The sequence below is a fragment of the Rutidosis leptorrhynchoides genome, chromosome 4 (assembly GCF_046630445.1).
Source record: "Rutidosis leptorrhynchoides isolate AG116_Rl617_1_P2 chromosome 4, CSIRO_AGI_Rlap_v1, whole genome shotgun sequence".
NCBI classification, from domain to species: domain Eukaryota; kingdom Viridiplantae; phylum Streptophyta; class Magnoliopsida; order Asterales; family Asteraceae; genus Rutidosis; species Rutidosis leptorrhynchoides.
The window spans coordinates 366,514,688-366,534,271 of record NC_092336.1 but is presented as its reverse complement, the minus strand read 5'-3'; the positions used below and the strand labels follow the sequence as shown (position 1 = coordinate 366,534,271).

Sequence of the window (19,584 nt, the reverse complement as noted above, 5' to 3'; positions counted from 1 at the left end):
TTTAGCCTTTAAGATCCACCCCAACATGTATGCACATTAAAGTTATGAAAAAAAGTTGAAAGTTGTTTTGTTTGTGTCAGAAGCAAAGACAGTTTCTTTACAGATGACTGCATGCTGCTGATTCAATAATTTTGCTTTTCACAAGCTCAAACAAACCTTACAAGCCAAGCCACACATAGTATAATCTAAAAACATTTGTACAAATAGACTTATTCTTCCATTGTGCACTTAATTTTCCACATACAATAAAGTAAACAGTATAAATATCTACACTCATCTGCTATATATCCAAAAATGTTTTCATAAATCCCAATCACAACCAGTAGTTGTTAAAACTTCAAACCAGCCTTTCAATTCATCCTCAAAATGACTTCTTTCCAAAATTACATAATTTTTTCCATTTACATTGCCCTCATTTTATCCACCACAGTTGCTCCTAACATCACTTTCTCCGAGCATTTCGCCAAATTGAGACCAACAACATCCAAAAAAATGACGCGCCTTCATTTCTATTTTCACGATATCGTTAGTGGCAAAAATCCAACCGCTAAGATAATAATCAGACCTAAAAATTCATTTGGAATGACTGCAATGATCGATGACCCTTTGACCGTAGACACCAAGCCTGGTTCAACAGTGGTGGGCCGGGCTCAGGGACTTTACGCTTTGGCCTCTCAACATGAACCAGCCTTACTAATGGCTATGAATTTTGTATTTACTTATGGTAAGTACAATGGAAGTGCACTTAGTATTATGGGACGAAACCTTGTGGTTGATGCAGTACGAGAAATGCCGGTTATAGGGGGAATGGGGTTGTTTAGGTATGCACGTGGCTATGCACTCGCGAGTACGGTTAGGTATAATCCAAAAACAGGTGATGCTGTAGTTCAGTATAATGTAACTGTAATGCATGGCTGATTTGTTTCAAATCTTATGTATTTATTACTGTTATGCAATGCAATGCAAATTGATATAACCATTTGATATTTTTCAACTGTTATGACTTATGCAGTGCCCTAAATATATATGTATTTTTAACTGTTATGGAATGCACATCTTGCTACATAAGGCAGTTGTGAACATACCCTGCAAATCTATATAACCATTTAATTCTAAAGCTACAAACTTTACCAGAAGAATATGAATGAGAAAAGAAAATGATCAATAATGGATCTTGAAATTTTTTATTAGTTATACAGATATTCATACATTTTAAGATCACATAAGGCAGGGCAGATCTCGAGAATTTAAGTGCCCTGTGCGAGGCTAAAAAAAGGCCCTTAAGCGTCAATGTAAAATACGAAACCAACGTCATATCAATAAATATAAAGAATGCAACATTAGAATTACATACCGGTTTCAGTTTTTCGGGTCAAGGTTTTTTTTTTGTTTTTTTTTTTATTTTTTTTTCTAGAAATGGTGTTTTTTCGATATTGAATTGGTTTTTATCAGTTCAGGTTTTCTCCATTTTTTCTGGATCCGACTTTTGATTTTTTTTTCTTACTCGTTTTTTACGTGTTAGAATTTTAGCTGACAATTGCATTAATTTGCAAGGATTTAGTTTGGCTAAATTAAATGTGGATACTCAATGGATCATTCATTATTTTACATATCAAAATATGTAATATATAGAAAATGATATAATATTTTTCAAGCAACATTGAAAAGATCTAGACTACGATATTAACTTTAAAATTTTTATGACCTTAATTAATAAAATTATTTTCATTATATTATTTATATAAATTATATAGAAAATAACAATATAATATAATATAATAGAAATAGGATTGGAAAATTACAGTTTCACGAGACTACTATTATACGGAGTATATAACAATAATAATAACAATAACAAATAAGTGTAGGCATTAAAGAATTGGAATAATAACGAATAATATATTATTTTATAATTAGATTTATATTAGATTAGATAATAACAATTGTGAAATATAAAATTCACGAGACTTTTGTAACAAGGTGTCAAGTTTAAGGGTCCACGTGTTTCTAAGCTTTCATCCCACATCGTATGCTTATATAACCAAAATATTCTATAAATACAAAAGCCTTAGATTGTAATCTAAAATGAACAAAATTTGGGCTCAGTAAAGTAATTATGCCTCATCGGTCCTGATATAAGGAAGGCCTACACTTGTTTTATTCACAGAAATGAGCAAGCACAATTTAATAAAAAAAACACAAAAAAACACTAAAAGCTAACGATACGGATGGGGTTTCCATGTTCATGTTAGGCTCTGCTCTTCCAACGCAGCGTGAGATTTGATCCCTCGAGTGAGGTGGCGCCAGTTGACGAAATGCGATAGGTTTCCATGTTCATGTTAGGCTCTGCTTCCAACGCAAATGCGATAGGTTTCCATGTTCATGTTAGGCTCTATTCACAGAAATGAGCAAGCACAATTTAATAAAAAAGAACACTATAAACTAACGATACGGATAGGGTTTCCATGTTCATGTTAGGCTCTGCTCTTCCAACGCAGCATGAGGAATGCCATAGGTTTCCATGTTCATGTTAGGCTCTGCTTCCAACGCAAATGCGATAGGTTTCCATGTTCATGTTAGGCTCTGCTTCCAAGGTAGCGTGAGATCTGATCCGTCAAGTGAGGTGGGGCCAGTTGACAGAATCTGACGCCATTATCGCGGCGTCAAAGTTTGACGGAACAGGGCTTCAGTCGGAATTTTGACGGAGGAGAAATGAGCGCGAGGTAGGAGGAGGACCAATGAGGGAGAGAGAGTATATATTGTTTTTATTTATTTATTTTTCCCACCCAATTTCCAATCAGATTTTACCACATCACCCTATTAATATTTAACACAAAAATTTGACATTTTGGGTTATCGAATGTCAAATACAGTCACGATCAAAAACTCACTTTTCTACCAAAAAGTACCCAATTCGACTCTGACATCACAGTCAGGGTTGGAAACAGTCTTACCTGAAGAGGGCGAGTGTAGCGACCCGACAAAATCGTTATTGACGCCGCCGTCTACTTAGGTCCCTTTATGTGGTCATAAGTCTTTAAAACAACGTTTGACCAAAAGTATGTCGCATTCATTTCAAAAGTAAGGATGTTTCAAGGTTTACAAAGTAGTTCGACAACTAGTTACATTACAAAGTTTAAAGTACAATTAAAACATATGTGACACAATTTAAAAGTAGCCAAAAGACGCTCCATGTATGCATATATACTCGACATTCAATGCAAGTATCAAAAATAATGAGCGGAAGCATGTATCACAGCACGTTTAAGGACCTGAGAAAAACATAGAAATCTGTCAACGAAAACGTTGGTGAAATCATAGGTTTAAGTAAGTAAGTAAGTACAAATGAACCACAAGATTTGTATCATTGAATAATAGTTAACCATTCTAAAATTTGTTATCACGAGCACCCAATTATCAAGGCTTAACTTTCCATCCATAGAACCCCATCACAATAGTGTTAGAACATACACTGTTTCTCAAAAATATATTTCACCTGAATAACGGTAGCGAACCGTCCGAATGAGGGTTTGTCAAACCCATATGGCCATACAACATAAGTTCTCGCTTACACCCGGCAAGTGTAACTAATGATAATCGAATTGAGGATTTTTGTTCTAACTCGAATGTAGAATGTTTGTTTTTGTACTTGTGTTCACTTTGTAAAATGAAATGTTTATGTTTTGTCATCCCAAATGTAAGTTTAAAAGAGTAAAGGTGGGACTATGATCTCACCTTGATTGCACGAGTAAATAAGGTACTTCACAAAGTAACGTGTGCAAGAATGAATGCTAGTCTTGACCTAAACAAATAGGTTGTATCAATAACGGTAAACACGGTTGGTTAAAGATGTTCAATTAGTCCTATGGCTCGTTACGACTCGATTATATAGCATGTGAATCAAATTGTCAAGTTCCATGCAAGATACAAGTATAAAAGCATGTTAGAACGATTGCACAAACATTTGGTTAAGTTTGATTAAAAGTCAACTTTGGTCAGGTCAAAGTCAACGAAAAAGTCAACACGTTCGTGTCGGGTCCTGAACTATTTTTCTGAGGTTTTTAATCATATATAAGCATGTTAGAACTGTAACATCCCGCATTTTTCCGTTAAATTTATTTTTAACACCGTCTTTTTTTTTTGATAATGTCTTTCGTTATCTAAATTCATATCTTTCGTTAACTAATGTTCTTGATAATTCCGTTAGTCGATTATAACATTTCCCTTTTACTCTCGCGTATTTAAAATATTCGCTCGGTTAATTCACGCACCCGCTTTGAAACTTGAGGGACCGAAGTTGCCAAGTGGGCAAAGTGGTAACTAGGTCAACTAGTCAACCTGATGTCGTAGGGGGTGTATATAAAATAGTATTATTTTTAGTGCGAAAATACTATTAAATACGATACAATTTTACACAAGATATTTATTTATTTAGAGAATGGATATACTTAAACCTTGCTACAACACTTATAGGCAGTGTACCTAATCGTACAGTAGTGTAGTTTTTAGTAAGTCCGGTTCGTTCCACAGGGAAATCTTTAAACAAAGCTTAACGCTATATTAGTTTACTTTTATAAAAATACAAATACATATATATAAGTAATTTTATTATAAAGGGGGGTTTTTACCGTTTAATGACCGGTTTGTCGATTTTAAAACTTTAGTCGCAGTTAAAACCTAATGTAAAATATTAAATAAATAAAAGACTTAATTTAAAGCGTAAAGTAAATAACGATAATGAAATTGCGAATAATAAAAGTGCGATAAAATAAAATTGCGATAATTAAAAAGTACGATAATTAAAAGTGCGATTAAATAACAATAAATAAAAGTGCGATAATTAGAAGTGCAATTAAATATAAAATAAAGGAAATTAAATATGAAATAAAAGAATTATGCTTATTTAAACTTCCGTAATCATGATGTTCGACGTGTTGATTTTAGTTTTATGCCCATGGGTTAATTGTCCTTTGTCCTGGATTATTTAATATGTCCGTCTGGTTTTTGTCCATAACAGTCCATCAGTCATAAATATAAAATGCGAGTGCCCTCGTCAAATTATCCTTATACCCGAAGTTAAATATTCCAACTAATTGGGGATTTAAACTGTAACAAGATTTTAATACTTTGTTTAATAATTACACCAGGATGTCGACTGAGTGTAACCCAAGGTTTTAATATTTTGTTATCAATTATACCAAGTGTCCTTTGTACATAAGTTCACCCCTGTTTTAATTATTCTAGTGGCTATTAATCCATTCCCGTGTCCGGTTAAATGAACGATTATTCGTACATATAAATACCCCGCCCATCGTGTCCGATCGAGTGTATATGGTAATTTATAAGGACGCCCAATTGTAAATCTTTATATTAACATTAACAAACTATCATTTAGTTAAACAAATATAAAGCCCATTAATAGCCCATAGTCTAATTTTCACAAGTGTCGTTCTTTTGTCCAAACCCCAATTATGGTACAAAGTCCAATTACCCAATTTTAGTAATTAGCCCAACATCATGATTACTTCGTTTTAAATAAGCATAATAATAACTTAGCTACGAGACATTAATGTAAAAAGGTTGAACATAACTTACAATGATTAAAAATAGCGTAGCGTTACACGGACAGAATTTCGACTTACACCCTTACAACATTCGCTAACATACCCTTATTATTAGAATTATAATTAAAATTAAAATTAAAATTAAAATATAAATATAAATATATACGATATATTGAGAGAGAGAGATATATATTTGGTGAATTTTTACGATCAGAATGCGCGAGCATTATAGGGATTTTCGATTTTTGGGGCTCCGCGACTCGCGGCATTTTTGCCTTCAAACTCCGCGAGTCGCGGAGAATGAAATTACAGCTCAGTCCCTTTGGAGTCTTTCTTGCCGACGGTTTTTATTATTTATTATAATATATAAATAATTATAAGAATTATTTAAATATTATATTATATTTATGTGCATAGTTGACTTGTAATTTTTAGTCCGTTGCGTCGAGCGTTGAGAGTTGACTCTGGTCCCAGTTCCGGATTTTCGAACGTCCTTGCGTACAATTTAATATCTTGTACTTTGCGTTTTGAATCTTGTACTCTTGTAATTTCGAGACGTTTCTTATCAATAATTGGAACCTCTTTGATTGTCTTTTGTACTTTTGAGCTTTTTGGTCGTTTGCGTCTTCAATTCGTCGAATCTGTCTTTTGTCTTCACCTTTTATTATTTAAACGAATATTACTTGTAAATAGAACAATTGCAACTAAAAGCTTGTCTTTCTTTAGGAATAATGCTATGAAATATATGTTCATTTTTAGCATTATCAAATATTCCCACACTTGAGCGTTGCTTGTCCTCAAGCAATATCGTCTTGAAATACTAGAATCACTTCTTTATTCTTCACACTTTGTACATCAGTGATTTCTATACGGCGGTATAAACAATGGTAGTAACGATATGGTTTACAGTCCCACATGACTATAAAAATTTAGATCCATTAAGGAAATTGGATCTTTATGAAAACATTTGATCTTTTGAAAATTAAATCTAGTTTTTACCCTAGATAAGTTTTCCGGAATAACCCTTTACCGGTGTTTGCAAAATATTTTTGTGGGTTTGGTGGGTTTCAGATTTGAAAATTTTAGCTCAAAACTTGCGGTTTTGTGTCACCCACTTGCTAACCTTGTATTTGGAAAGCAACACGTCCAGTTTACTTGTCCCGTATATTACCTTTCGGTAAACTACCGTCCGGTTGTAAAGGAAAGCGTTGAACAAGCAACTGTTAAGGCAATGTCCCCTGACATGCTTTTAATTATGGTCTATAACGTGTCGGACGCAATTACTATCCTTGGTAGGAGCAATAGTAAAGCTCACCCTTATAATTTTTTGGTATGGCACAAGGTCCTGTCTTTGACCACTATGCAACCACCGTTCTTACGGTTGACACCCGATTTAGTTCAGGTGACCTAATGAATTCCAGGTGAATTCCTAGGATTTTACGTTCAATGGTAATGAACGCATTAAAAATAGGGTTTTCAGAAAACAAATCGGTTTGTAATTTTGATCAAAATATTTTCTCGTTCAAGCTCGAGTTTAGATATCATTGAATTCCATGAGTTTGAATTCTCAATCTTTAAGGTCAATCTCTAGGATTGAGTAATATCAGTCTTAAAAGCTGATTTTTAATCTTTAAGGAGATTATCCTTTCTGGGGATCTGATTCATTAGTCTTATCCAGCTAATTTGCATGGTGCCCCCCCATTGTACGAGATAAATCCTTCTCATGGTTAGGATAAATCTGACCACTTGGCGACCCTGTTTAATGCTGAGGTCCGTGGATTTCCTGCTGATTTTAGTGATGACTTTTCTAGATTTTTCGTCAACCTACAGCTGGTCTGGACGACAACTTCATGGCCTAAATCAAGAAGCGCGTGTCTTTTTCGGAAGACTTTACTTCCTTTTAATGATGGAATTGATTCATCGTGTAGATCCATCTCTTCTTTTCTTTCATCGGGTAAAAACAGTTTAGTTTAGTCCAAAGCAAAAGTATTTTCAGTTATTTGTTACAGATATATGTGACATATGTTTAAGATAACTTGGTAAATTTTCCCACACTTGGCTTTTATTTTCCTTTTTATCGTCCTCTATTCCATTTTAAATGAATTTTAACATTTTGGTTTGTTTCTCAATTTATGTCCTTTTTGAGGTAACAATAATTTCGGTGTTAAAACCTAGTTTTATCGTTCATAAATATGTATAAACATGATTTTTAGTTCATTTAATTGAAAATTTTGAAAAATTTTACTAGAATTGGGTAGTCAGTATATAAGACCAGGGCTGTTCTTTATTATCAGAGAGCACTAGATTCTAATACAACTACTACTTTACTAGTATTTTTAATGGTAACCAAGTGTATAAAGTAAAAAATTTTAAAATCCGAAAGAATTTAACCCCTTCTCACACTTAAGATCTTGCAATGCCCTCATTTGCAAGAAATCAGGAATAATTTAAATTATTGAGGGTGATTTGTGTGAAAATGATTAAATTTTTACCAAAGTTTCCAAATATATTGGCGTTTGTTTGCTGAATGATAAATGGTGCACATCATTTGTTCATTCCGTCTTGTTGTTATTTCACATATATTTTGCATCTTGTCGTCAAAATTAGTTGCTTTTGCTGAACTTAATGCCAGTCTTTGAAAATGCGTTGTTTTACCCTGTTGTGTACATAAGATAAACTGCAAATATATATACATATTTTTGAAGTTTGGTATATTACCCCCATTCAAAAATTATTAAAATCTAAGAATAAAAGTTAGACAATTATAAAAATGATTACAATATTAACAAAAGTATTAAACGTATCAATAATTACAAATTACAAAAAAAAAAAAAAAAAAACTAAGTATACTAGGGATGATACTGGTACCAATAGGGGTTCCAGGCATAACCATAGGTGCTATAGAATGCTTCGGCAGGGTCATACGTAGGATACGGTGGCTGCATCTCTATAGACCAGGGAGGGAAGATGGGTTTCGGTGTAGGAATATAGTTTCTACCTATATGTTGGCAATGAGCTATGATTTGGTTCTGATGAACTTGCCAATCTTCAAATGCTCTCTGTCTAGCATTTTCGTATTCCTGAGAAGCTATAAACCTTTGCATTTCTTGCATCTCATTCCCCCCTCCTACATTACCTTGCTGTTGGTTTCTCTCCACCTGTGGATGTCTACCATGGTATCGTACTGCGGCGTTATTTCGCCTCTTCAAAACTTTCGCACCATGGTATACATTTAAACCTATAGTATCGCGGAGTTCTGGTTCTTCTACTAATAATCCCCCCCGACTTATATCGACACCGAGATATTCACCAATCAAAGTAATAAAAATACCACCTCCTATTATGCTATGCGGTCGCATCCCCCGAACCATAGCTGATAAATAATAACCCACACAATATGGTATACTTACAGCGCTTTGTGGGTCTCGAATACACATATGGTAAAACAAATCCTGTTCATTTACTTTTTTCCTTGTTCTTACCCCTTTGTGTAATCGAATTAGCTAAAAACCTATGTATCACTCTTAATTCGGCTCTATCTATATCCAAATAAGAGTAATTTCCCCCTTTGAAACGGTGATGGCTTGTCATTTGACTCCACACACCGTGTGTATCAAAATTTTCATCTATCTTTCTACCGTTTAGTATCAATCCTCTACAATCGGCAGACGCTAACTCCTCAGGCGTATATATACGTAAAGCCTGAGCCATGTCCAGTAAAGACATGTGGCGCATCGAACCGCCTAACAAAAATCTAATAAAAGAACGATCGGTTAAACTAGCTACCCGATCATTCAACTCTATACTACATAACAATTCTTCACACCATACTTTATATACAGGTCTACGCATGGTGAATAAATGTACCCAGTCATTAAAAGAAGAATTACCATACCTCTGTACAAGTAATTCCCTAATTGGCCCGGCCAATTCTACAGCTTCTAAGGGTCCCCATTCTATGACCCTCGGTACCTCAACAACCTTAGAATGAAGAGTATGCAAACCCCTTTGATATTTTGGATAATCTATCCAAAGTCTGTCAAATCTCAGGTTCGGGTGCAACTCTTCCAAGTGCATATCGGAAAAGGTCATGACTGGATGAGGTATATCCTGCTTGTAGTAGTTATCCACCTCCTGTTGTTCCAAATTCTCAGCAGGAGCATTGCGGGCTTGGGATGAAGATTCACCCCTTTCATTCTGCAAAACACATCAAACACAATTTTTGTGCATCCAAATATGCATTAGTGTCAGCAAAATCATCAATCAAAATAATTATAATGACATTATCAATTTATATCAAACTTAAGCTCATTTTCACATTTTTATCAAATCTACACTTTTTCAAATAAGCATATACGAAAATGTTCGCCAAGTTCATAAACATTCAACTCAAATAACATGTCAAAATAATCATTACTAGCAATTAAACAAGTCTCAAATGGCATTATCTTTCAAAAATCAAGTTCATGAATTTTAGACTTGAAAAAGTCCACTTTAATTCTCAAAATCATGTTTAGGCTCAAAGTTTGGATCATTTAACTACCTAAACATGTTATACTACTTAATTTAGCAACAATTCATGACAAAAATCGGCCATAACCTGTTTATATCAAAAAGCCCCAAATTTGCTCAAGAACACAAACCCTAGATTACTCAAAATTTGAAGTTTAAGGCTTCTAATCATGTTAAACAGCATCAATCTAGGTTATACAAGCATAATACATAAACAATTTAAGTCTAATTACACTAAAAAGCATCAAAATCAAATTGGGAAAAAAATGATTCAAGAACACCAAATTTCGGATTAAATGGTGTTTAGGTGTAGAAATTTACCGTTTTTCTTGAGTAATTCTTAGATAGCATCCTTCTCAACATGATTTTAGCAAAAGATTTGGTGATTAACGGTTAAAAATTGTGATTTTGGGGTGTATTTCGCGGGGTTTTTCGGCAGTTTATTTCGCAGTATTTTGCTGTTGTTTGAGTTGTGTGGTGCACTGATCTGTTTTTTTACGTTTTATTTTTTTCTGTAAATTGGTCCCTCCGCGACTCGCGGCATTTAACCCTTCAAACTCCGCGAGTCGCGGAGTTTGCTATTTATTTTATTTTATTTATTTATTTTTTTTAATCATTAACTTATTAAAACAATTAAGTACTTAATTTTAAAATTTTGTTTCCCTTGTTATTTAGGACGAGGTCGTTTCGGATCGATGTCCTAGTCCGTCCCTCGACAAAATTTTAAAATTTGTCTTTTTGTAGCGATTGTTTTAAAAGCTAAGATTTTTGGGTTTTTTCAATGTTTTTGGCATACTTTAATTCAATAAGATTAAAAATAATGATATTAAAAGTTCTCGTCCCTTCCTTGGGTAAAGCAATTTCGGTTTAAAGATCTAGTCTTCAACTTACGACGAATTTTAAAAATCATATTTTTAACTTAATGAGATAAAGTAAATTTTTGTTTTTAAATTCACACAACTTAAATATAAAAAAAAATTCACACCAAACTTAAAATTGAAATGCATAAAATTAAAAATTTATATTTTAAAAATTAAAAATTCACACCAAACTTAATTTAAAAATTTATAAATTCATACCAGACTTATATTAATTTTTCAAATATTTACAATTTTAAATATATTGTTTTTACAAAGTTTACAATATTAATTTAAGATTTAAATATTAATTTTTAAAAATATGGTAAAAATAAAATTAAAAATCTTTTTGGCTTTTTATCCCACTTTAATCAATCAAATATTATCAAAAATATGCGCCCCTCTTTTCGGTAAAGTAATTTCGGTTCCAAGACCTAATTTAACTCATGACGAATTTTTGAAATATTTTGGGTTGATTGTTTAAAGATATTTATACCTTAAGAATAAACGTTAAATTTCGCAGTGATGTAATAAATTTTTGAATGATATCAATAATTTCGGTCACCAAACCTAATTTTATTCAATACCAATTTAATACTTTTTAGCGAACAAATTAGCGTTTATTATCAAAAGGTTAAAAATAAAAAAATAAAAATAAAAATAAAAACTGTACAGACATACCTGTGGAATAGATTTCTTAGTTATATGATCTATCCCATTCATAAGATAGTCGGTTTAATTGGTTTTCCATGGCTACATAGGCGTAACCTCGAGCATTCAGTGTCTTTTCTTCTAAACATATGAACGGTCCGTCTCTGCATAAAGTAACAAATTCGGTATTTGAATAGGTTTGATTATTTGAACATTTACCTCCATGTGACCATTTTCCGCATTTGTGACATCTTTCTAGGTGTCGTGCTCTTCTTTTCGCTGCGGATTTTGATTTTCCTTTACCAAATTGTAACTTATTATCTTTGCATCTGGATTCTTTTCTAACTCCGTCCATTCTTTCTCTGATTACTGATACTAATTCACTCGGTAGTATGTCATTATTACGTTTAGTGATCAAAGCGTGTAGCATTAGACCATGGTTTAGTTCACAGGCAGTCTTCATTTTGTAAAAACTTAAAAAAAATAAAAATTCAGAATGGGGGGAGAAGACTAGTTCTTTAGGGTCTGCTAGGGAAAGACCATTCGGGTTCCATTTTCGAGAACTACACGAAAACAGACAATCTAACTCTAACAGAAATACATATTATCCTTTAAAGACTTGATTCTCCCCACACTTAGTTAGCTGTGGTGTCGAAATTATGATTAACTTCGTTGTCGACTTCCATCGGACCATGTATGTAATGTTTAACTCTGTGACCATTAACTTTAAATTCAATCCCATTTGAATTTATCAATTCTATCGTTCCGTATGGGAAAACTCTTTTGACTATGAATGGTCCAGACCATCTTGATTTCAATTTTCCAGGAAATAGCTTGAATCGTGAATTGAAAAGAAGAACTCTGTCTCCTTCTTTAAATTCTTTTGAACTTCTGATTCTTTTATCATGCCATTTCTTCGTTCTTTCTTTATAGATTAACGAATTTTCGTATGCTTCATGTCTTAATTCTTCTAATTCGTTTAGTTGACTTAATCATAGACGTCCGGCTTCATGTAAATCAAGATTACATGTCTTCAAAGCCCAAAATGCTTTGTGTTCAATTTCTACTGGAAGATGACATGCTTTTCCATAAATAAGTCTAAAAGGTGTGGTTCCAATTGGAGTTTTGTAGGCTGTTCTAAAAGCCCAGAGTGCATCCTCCAATTTAATGGACCATTCCTTCGGATTTGATCCTACGGTTTTCTCTAGAATACGTTTTAAAGCTCGGTTGGTATTTTCAACTTGTCCACTTGTTTGTGGATGATATGCGGTGGAGATTTTATGAGTTACTCCATATCTTTTAAGAACTTTCTCAAGTTGATTATTACAGAAATGAGTACCCCGATCACTTATTAAAGCTTTCGGTGTTCCAAACCTTGCAAAAAGACGTTTTAAAAAGTTGACTACAACTCGTGCATCGTTAGTTAGGAGAGCTTGTGCTTCCGCCCATTTAGATACACAATCAATGGCTACGAGTATATATAGATTATTATGAGATTTCAGAAATGGACCCATAAAGTCAATACCCCAAATGTCAAATACTTCACATACTTGGATGACATTTTGTGGCATTTCATCACGTTGACTTATTTTTCCGGCCCTTTGACATGCATCACATGATTTTCAAAGAAGGTGTGCGTCTTTGTAAATTGTAGGCCAATAGAATCCAACTTCATAAACTTTTCTTGCTGTTAGTTGAGGCCCATAATGCCCTCCTGTTGGTCCTGTGTGACAATGGTTTAATATTTTACTAGCTTCATCTCCAAATACACATCGGCGTATTATTCCATCTGGACAACTTTTAAACAAATGTGGATCTTCCCAGAAATAGTGTTTTATATCACTGAAGAATTTCTTTCGTCTTTGGTACGATAATCCTTTTTCAAGGAATCCACAAACTAAGTAGTTTGCATAGTCTGCAAACCATGGGATTTCTTTATAATCTATCTTCAATAGATATTCATCAGGAAAGTTGTCTTGTATGGCCGATTCATTTAGAACTTCTAATTCGGGATTTTCAAGACGAGAAAGATGATCAGCGGCGAGATTTTCTGCTCCTCTTTTATCTCGGATTTCAATATCAAACTCTTGTAAGAGTAAGATCCAACGGATTAATCTTGGTTTAGCATCTTGTTTTGAAAATAAGTATCTAAGAGCAGAATGGTCGGTATAGACCACCGTTTTTGCTAGAACGAGATATGATCGAAATTTGTCAAAAGCAAAGACAATAGCAAGGAGTTCTTTTTTAGTAGTTGTATAGTTCGTTTGTACTCCTTGTAATGTCTTACTAGCATAATATATAGGTTGAAATCGTTTTTCAATCCTTTGTCCTAAAACGGCTCCCATTGCAAAATCACTTGCATCGCACATTAGTTCAAATGGTAGATTCCAATTTGGTGTTATCATGATCGGCGCATTAGTGAGTTTCTCTTTAAGAATATTAAAAGATTTGATACACTCATCTGAAAAGATGAATGGAGTATCCTTTTCTAGGAGTTTATTCATAGGAGTGGCAATTTTAGAAAAATCTTTTATGAAACGTCGGTAAAAACCGGCATGCCCTAGAAAACTCCTAACTCCTCTAACATTGGTGGGATGTGGAAGTTTAGCAATTATATCTACTTTAGCTCTATCCACTTCAATTCCTTCTTTTGAAATTTTATGTCCAAGAACGATGCCTTCTTTAACCATGAAATGGCATTTCTCCCAATTAAGTACTAGATTTGATTGTTCGCATCTAAGAAGCATTCGTTCCAGATTAACTAGACATGATTCAAATGTATCACCGAAGACTGAAAAGTCATCCATGAATACTTCCATGCATTCTTCTATCATGTCGTGAAAAATTGCCATCATACACCTTTGAAAGGTTGCAGGGGCGTTACAAAGTCCAAATGGCATGCGTTTGTAAGCAAAAGTACCATAAGGGCACGTGAATGTGGTTTTCTCTTGATCTTCGGGTGCTATTGGAATTTGAAAATATCCGGAAAATCCATCTAGAAAACAATAGTAACTATTTCCGGCTAATCTTTCCAACATTTGATCTATGAAAGGTAAGGGAAAGTGATCTTTTCTGGTGGCGTCATTTAATTTTCTATAATCAATACACACACGCCATCCTGTTACAGTCCTAGTAGGAATAAGCTCATTTTTCTCATTTGTAATGACAGTCATGCCACCCTTCTTAGGCACGCATTGAACTGGGCTTACCCATGGACTATCAGAAATTGGATATATCAAACCTGCATCTAGCAGTTTAATAATCTCCTTCTTAACTACATCTTGCATATTAGGATTTAGTCTTCATTGGCATTGCACATACGTTTTATGACCTTCTTCCATAAGGATTTTATGTGTGCAATACGAAGGACTTATTCCTTTAATATCATGAATCTTCCATGCAATGGCTGGTTTATGAGCTTTCAACACAGAAATGAGTTGTGATTTCTCATTTTCAGTAAGAGAAGACGATATTATTACAGGTAATTCAGATTCACCATATAAATAAGCGTATTCCAAATGGTTTGGAAGTGGCTTTAACTCTAATTTCGGAGGTTCTTCTATCGATGATTTGTATCGATATCTGTCTTCTTCTTTTAGCATTTGAATTTCTTCTGTTGTTGGTTCATATCCATTAGCTATAAGTGTAGCTAACATTTCAGCTTCATCAATTGGTTCATTACCTTCTCCTAAAGAACATTCTCCTGTTCCTTGTAATTCTGGAAATTCTTCTAATAATTCTGCATGTGCATCTATAGTTTGAATATAATAACATGTATCATCTGCAGATTGTGGTTGTTGCATTGCTCTATCAACTGAAAAGGTAACACTCTCATCCTCTATACTTAGGGTCAGTTTCTTACCGAACACGTCTATCATTGCTTTAGCCGTGTTTAAGAATGGTCTTCCTAATATGAGAGGAACTTGAGAATCTTCTTCCATGTCCAGAACAACAAAATCTACTGGAAATACTAAAGTACCAACTTTAACTAGCATGTTCTCCATTATCCCTCTAGGATATTTTATTGATCTATCGGCTAGTTGTATGCTTATTCTTGTTGGTTTTAATTCTCCAAGGTCTAGTTTAGCGTATAGTGAATACGGCATTAGATTTATACTAGCACCTAAGTCTGCCAATGCTTCTATTGAACTAAGACTACCCAAAAAACATGGAATTGTGAAACTTCCTGGATCAGATAGTTTTTCTGGTATTTTATTCAACAGCACTGCTGAACAATTAGCATTCATAGTAACAGCCGAGAGTTCTTCCATTTTCTTTCTATTTGAGATTAGATCTTTCAAGAATTTAGCATATCTAGGCATTCCTGAAATCACATCAATGAAAGGAAGATTTACATTTATCTGTTTAAACATATCCAAGAATTTGGATTGCTCGGCTTCAAGTTTCTCTTTCTTCATTTTACTCGGGTAAGGAAGTGGTGGTTGGTATGGTTTAACATAAGGTTTATCCTTAACTGTGTTATCTTCATTAACCTTTTCAACTACCGGTTCTTTTTCCTTATCTTGATCAGGTTGTGGTTCTTGTGGAGTAGGAATGGTTTCATCAGAAGTTATAGGTATTTCAGGTGGTTTAAGTGTTGTACCACTTCTTGTGGTAATAGCTTTAGCTATTTCATTCCGGGGGTTAGCATTTGTATCACTAGGTAGACTTCCCGGTTTTCTTTCACCTATTAACCTTGCTAGGTTACTCACTTCTTGTTCCAGATTTTGAATAGAAGCTTGTTGATTTCTAAATGCTTGAGCATTTTGTTCATTGGTTTGTTTCTGAGATGTGAAAAATTGCGTTTGAGTTTCAACTAGCTTTGTCATCATATCTTCTAAATTCGGCTTTTTATCATCGGTTTGTTGTGGTGGTTTGTTTTGAAAATTCGGTCTTTGCTGATTGTAAGTATTATTGGATACTTGTTGATTGCTAGGACCTTGTTGGTTGTTGTATGGAATATTTCGGTTATAATTCTGGTTTTGATTGTAAATCGGTCTTGGCGGTTGATAATTATTCTGATAATTATTTCCAGGCCTTTGGTTTATGTATGAAATATTCTCTCTTTGTTCCATTGTTAATTCAATACTGAGACAATCTTTTGTCAAATGTGGTCCTCCACACTGCTCACAACTAATTCATATTGAGTGAATATCCTTAGTCATCTTTTCCATTCGTCTCTCCACAACATCTATCTTTGCGGAAATGGAATCTAAGTCATGGCTAGAATCGGCTCTAGCTGCTTTAGATGATCTAATGATATCTTTTTCTTGGTGCCACTCATGTAAGTGGGAAGCAGTGTTATCAATAATTTTGTAAGCATCAGTTTCGGTTTTCTTCATAATAGAACCACCAGCTGCTATATCTATGTCTTTCCTTGTAGTGATGTCGCATCCTTGGTAGAATATTTGTACTATTTGACAGGTGTCTAAACCATGTTGCGGACATCCTCTTAATAACTTTCCATATCTTGTCCACGCCTCATATAGAGTTTCATTTGGCTTCTGTGTAAACGTAACAATTTCTGCTTGAAGTCTTACGGCTTTAGATGCAGGAAAGAATTGTTTAAGAAATTTGTCAACTAAAACGTCCCATGTATCAATCGCCCCTTCAGGTAACGATTCCAACCAATCTTTGGCTTCTCCCTTTAAAGTCCAGGGAAATAACATGAGATATATCTGTTCATCCTCCACTTCTCGGATTTTAAATAGTGTGCAGATCCTATTAAAGGTACGTAGATGTTCATTTGGATCTTCCTTCGGCGTACCACTAAATTGGCATTGATTAGTCACCATGTGTAGAATTTGTCCTTTGATTTCATAATCTGGCGCATTAATGTCTGGATGAGTAATTGCGTGACCTTGGCCAGTGCGTTTAGCTCTCATTCGGTCTTCCATACTTAAAGGTTCCAGATTCTCCATAATTGAATTTGTTGAATCGGTATCATTAGATGATTCTGATTTAATGGTTCGTTCCTCAACAATCTCTGTTTGAATGATTGGTGGTTCCGAAGGAAAGTTTAGTGGTTCAGGATCTACGAACCGTTCCTGAATATTTTCCGGATTCTCAATTGTGAGGTCGGGTTCAAAAAATGGATTATCGGAAATTTGAACTGAAGTACTTGGTCGACTGGATGATGATTCTAAAGAAAAATCAACGGCGGTTATATTTGTTAAACGATGACTTGATCGAGTTACAGGTGGTGAACGTACAAAAGGTGATGAACGTCTTGCTCGGTGCATTCACTGAATATCCTATTAGTTTTAAAAAGGAAAGAAAAATTATAATAAGTTATCCAATCAATAGACTTTTCTGATTTTGCCCACGTTTCGAATAGCCAAAAGATGCAGCAGAGGGGCAGGATTCGTTTGGTCTCAATATAATTGAGGACTGTTTGGCTCCAATAACCCGGTCCACGTACAAATCCAACTATTACTACGAACCAGAAAATTTTGATGTCTATTAATTTAACCACTTAAAATAAATTTTCGTAATTTTAAGAAATTTAGATAAGAAGTAGAATAAAAATCTATGTCCTAAAACTAGAATAGCGAGAAATAAGAAAGAAAAAGAGTTCGTCGAAAAAGGTCGAAAAAGAAAAATGGTTGAAAAAATAAAAGGTGACGGAAAAAAAATAAAAGAAACTTATAAAACTTAAAAATACTTGACTAACCTAATCTTATTACTACAACTAACTTAAAATTATAATCGCAAATTGAAATTACTAATTGGAATGATAATTGATACATAGTAAAAGGTGTCTAAAAATATTAAAGCTTACAGGAAAAACTAAATCCCAAATGGAAATAACTTAAAAAGAAACTAAAACTTAAAAAGGCGTCGCAAAATTCTAAAGCACCTAAATCTTAGTCTAAAGAAAAAGCACTTAAGGAATTCTACGGCAAAGCCTAAAAATCTAGGAGTAAAAATGACTATGGCAAAAACTAAGTTTAAAATTAAATATGAGCTAAAAATACAAATATTATGCTACAACGATTAAAAAGGGACAAAATATAAAAATATACAAAAAGTTGTAAAAAGTACAATTTTTATAAAAATATTATTTTTATATTATTTATTTAATAAAACTACTAATTTTACAATTTAATAAAACTAATTAATACTAAATACATAAATTAAATAAAAAGTAAAAGTTAAAATAAAATGAATTATAATAATAATAATAATTAGGGTTAATAATAATAATAATTATTAAATAACCCGTAATTAATGCTGAATTAGGGTTCTGTCGCGTGTCAGAGTCACTCCGCGTGTCGCGGTAATTAATGCAGAAAACCCCGCGAGTCGCGGGGTTCAGAAATTCAGATGACAGCTTATTAAATTCGACGCGTTTTTTCTTTATTTTTTTTTTTCTGTTTTCTGTTTTTATATAAATAAAAGATATTTAAATAAAACTTATATTTTTATAAACTAAAATAAAAATAAAGAAACTTATAAAACTTAAATATTTAACAAAATCTTAAAAATACTTATATTTTTGTTTTTCTTTTTATATTTTCGAATATTTAAAACGTATTTTTACAAAAGCGACTTTTAATAGAAAAAATCTCTTTTTTTTTATTAGCGTTGCGCTTCCGGCGTTTAGAAAGTTCCCCGGCAGCGGCGCCAAAAATACTTGATGTCGTAGGGGGTGTATATAAAATAGTATTATTTTTAGTGCGAAAATACTATTAAATACGATACAATTTTACACAAGATATTTATTTATTTAGAGAATGGATATACTTAAACCTTGCTACAACACTTATAGGCAGTGTACCTAATCGTACAGTAGTGTAGTTTTTAGTAAGTCCGGTTCGTTCCACAGGAAAATCTTTAAACAAAGCTTAACGCTATATTAGTTTACTTTTATAAAAATACAAATACATATATATAAGTAATTTTATTATAAAGGGGGGTTTTTACCGTTTAATGACCGGTTTGTCGATTTTAAAACTTTAGTCGCAGTTAAAACCTAATGTAAAATATTAAATAAATAA

The 19,584-nt window shown here is 33.5% G+C and overlaps 1 protein-coding gene across 1 annotated transcript; it reads left to right on the top strand.

Annotated features, from left to right (window-relative positions):
* Positions 1-366: 366 nt before the first annotated feature.
* LOC139841813 (dirigent protein 22-like) lies at positions 367-918 on the top strand. The gene has a single exon (XM_071832010.1). The coding sequence runs from the start codon at positions 367-369 to the stop codon at positions 916-918; it is 552 nt and encodes a 183-aa protein (XP_071688111.1).
* Positions 919-19,584: the final 18,666 nt, after the last annotated feature.

Coding starts and splice junctions, on each gene's coding strand:
- LOC139841813 (XM_071832010.1), top strand. CDS start 367: ATGACTTCTTTCCAAAATTACATAATTTTTTCCATTTACATTGCCCTC.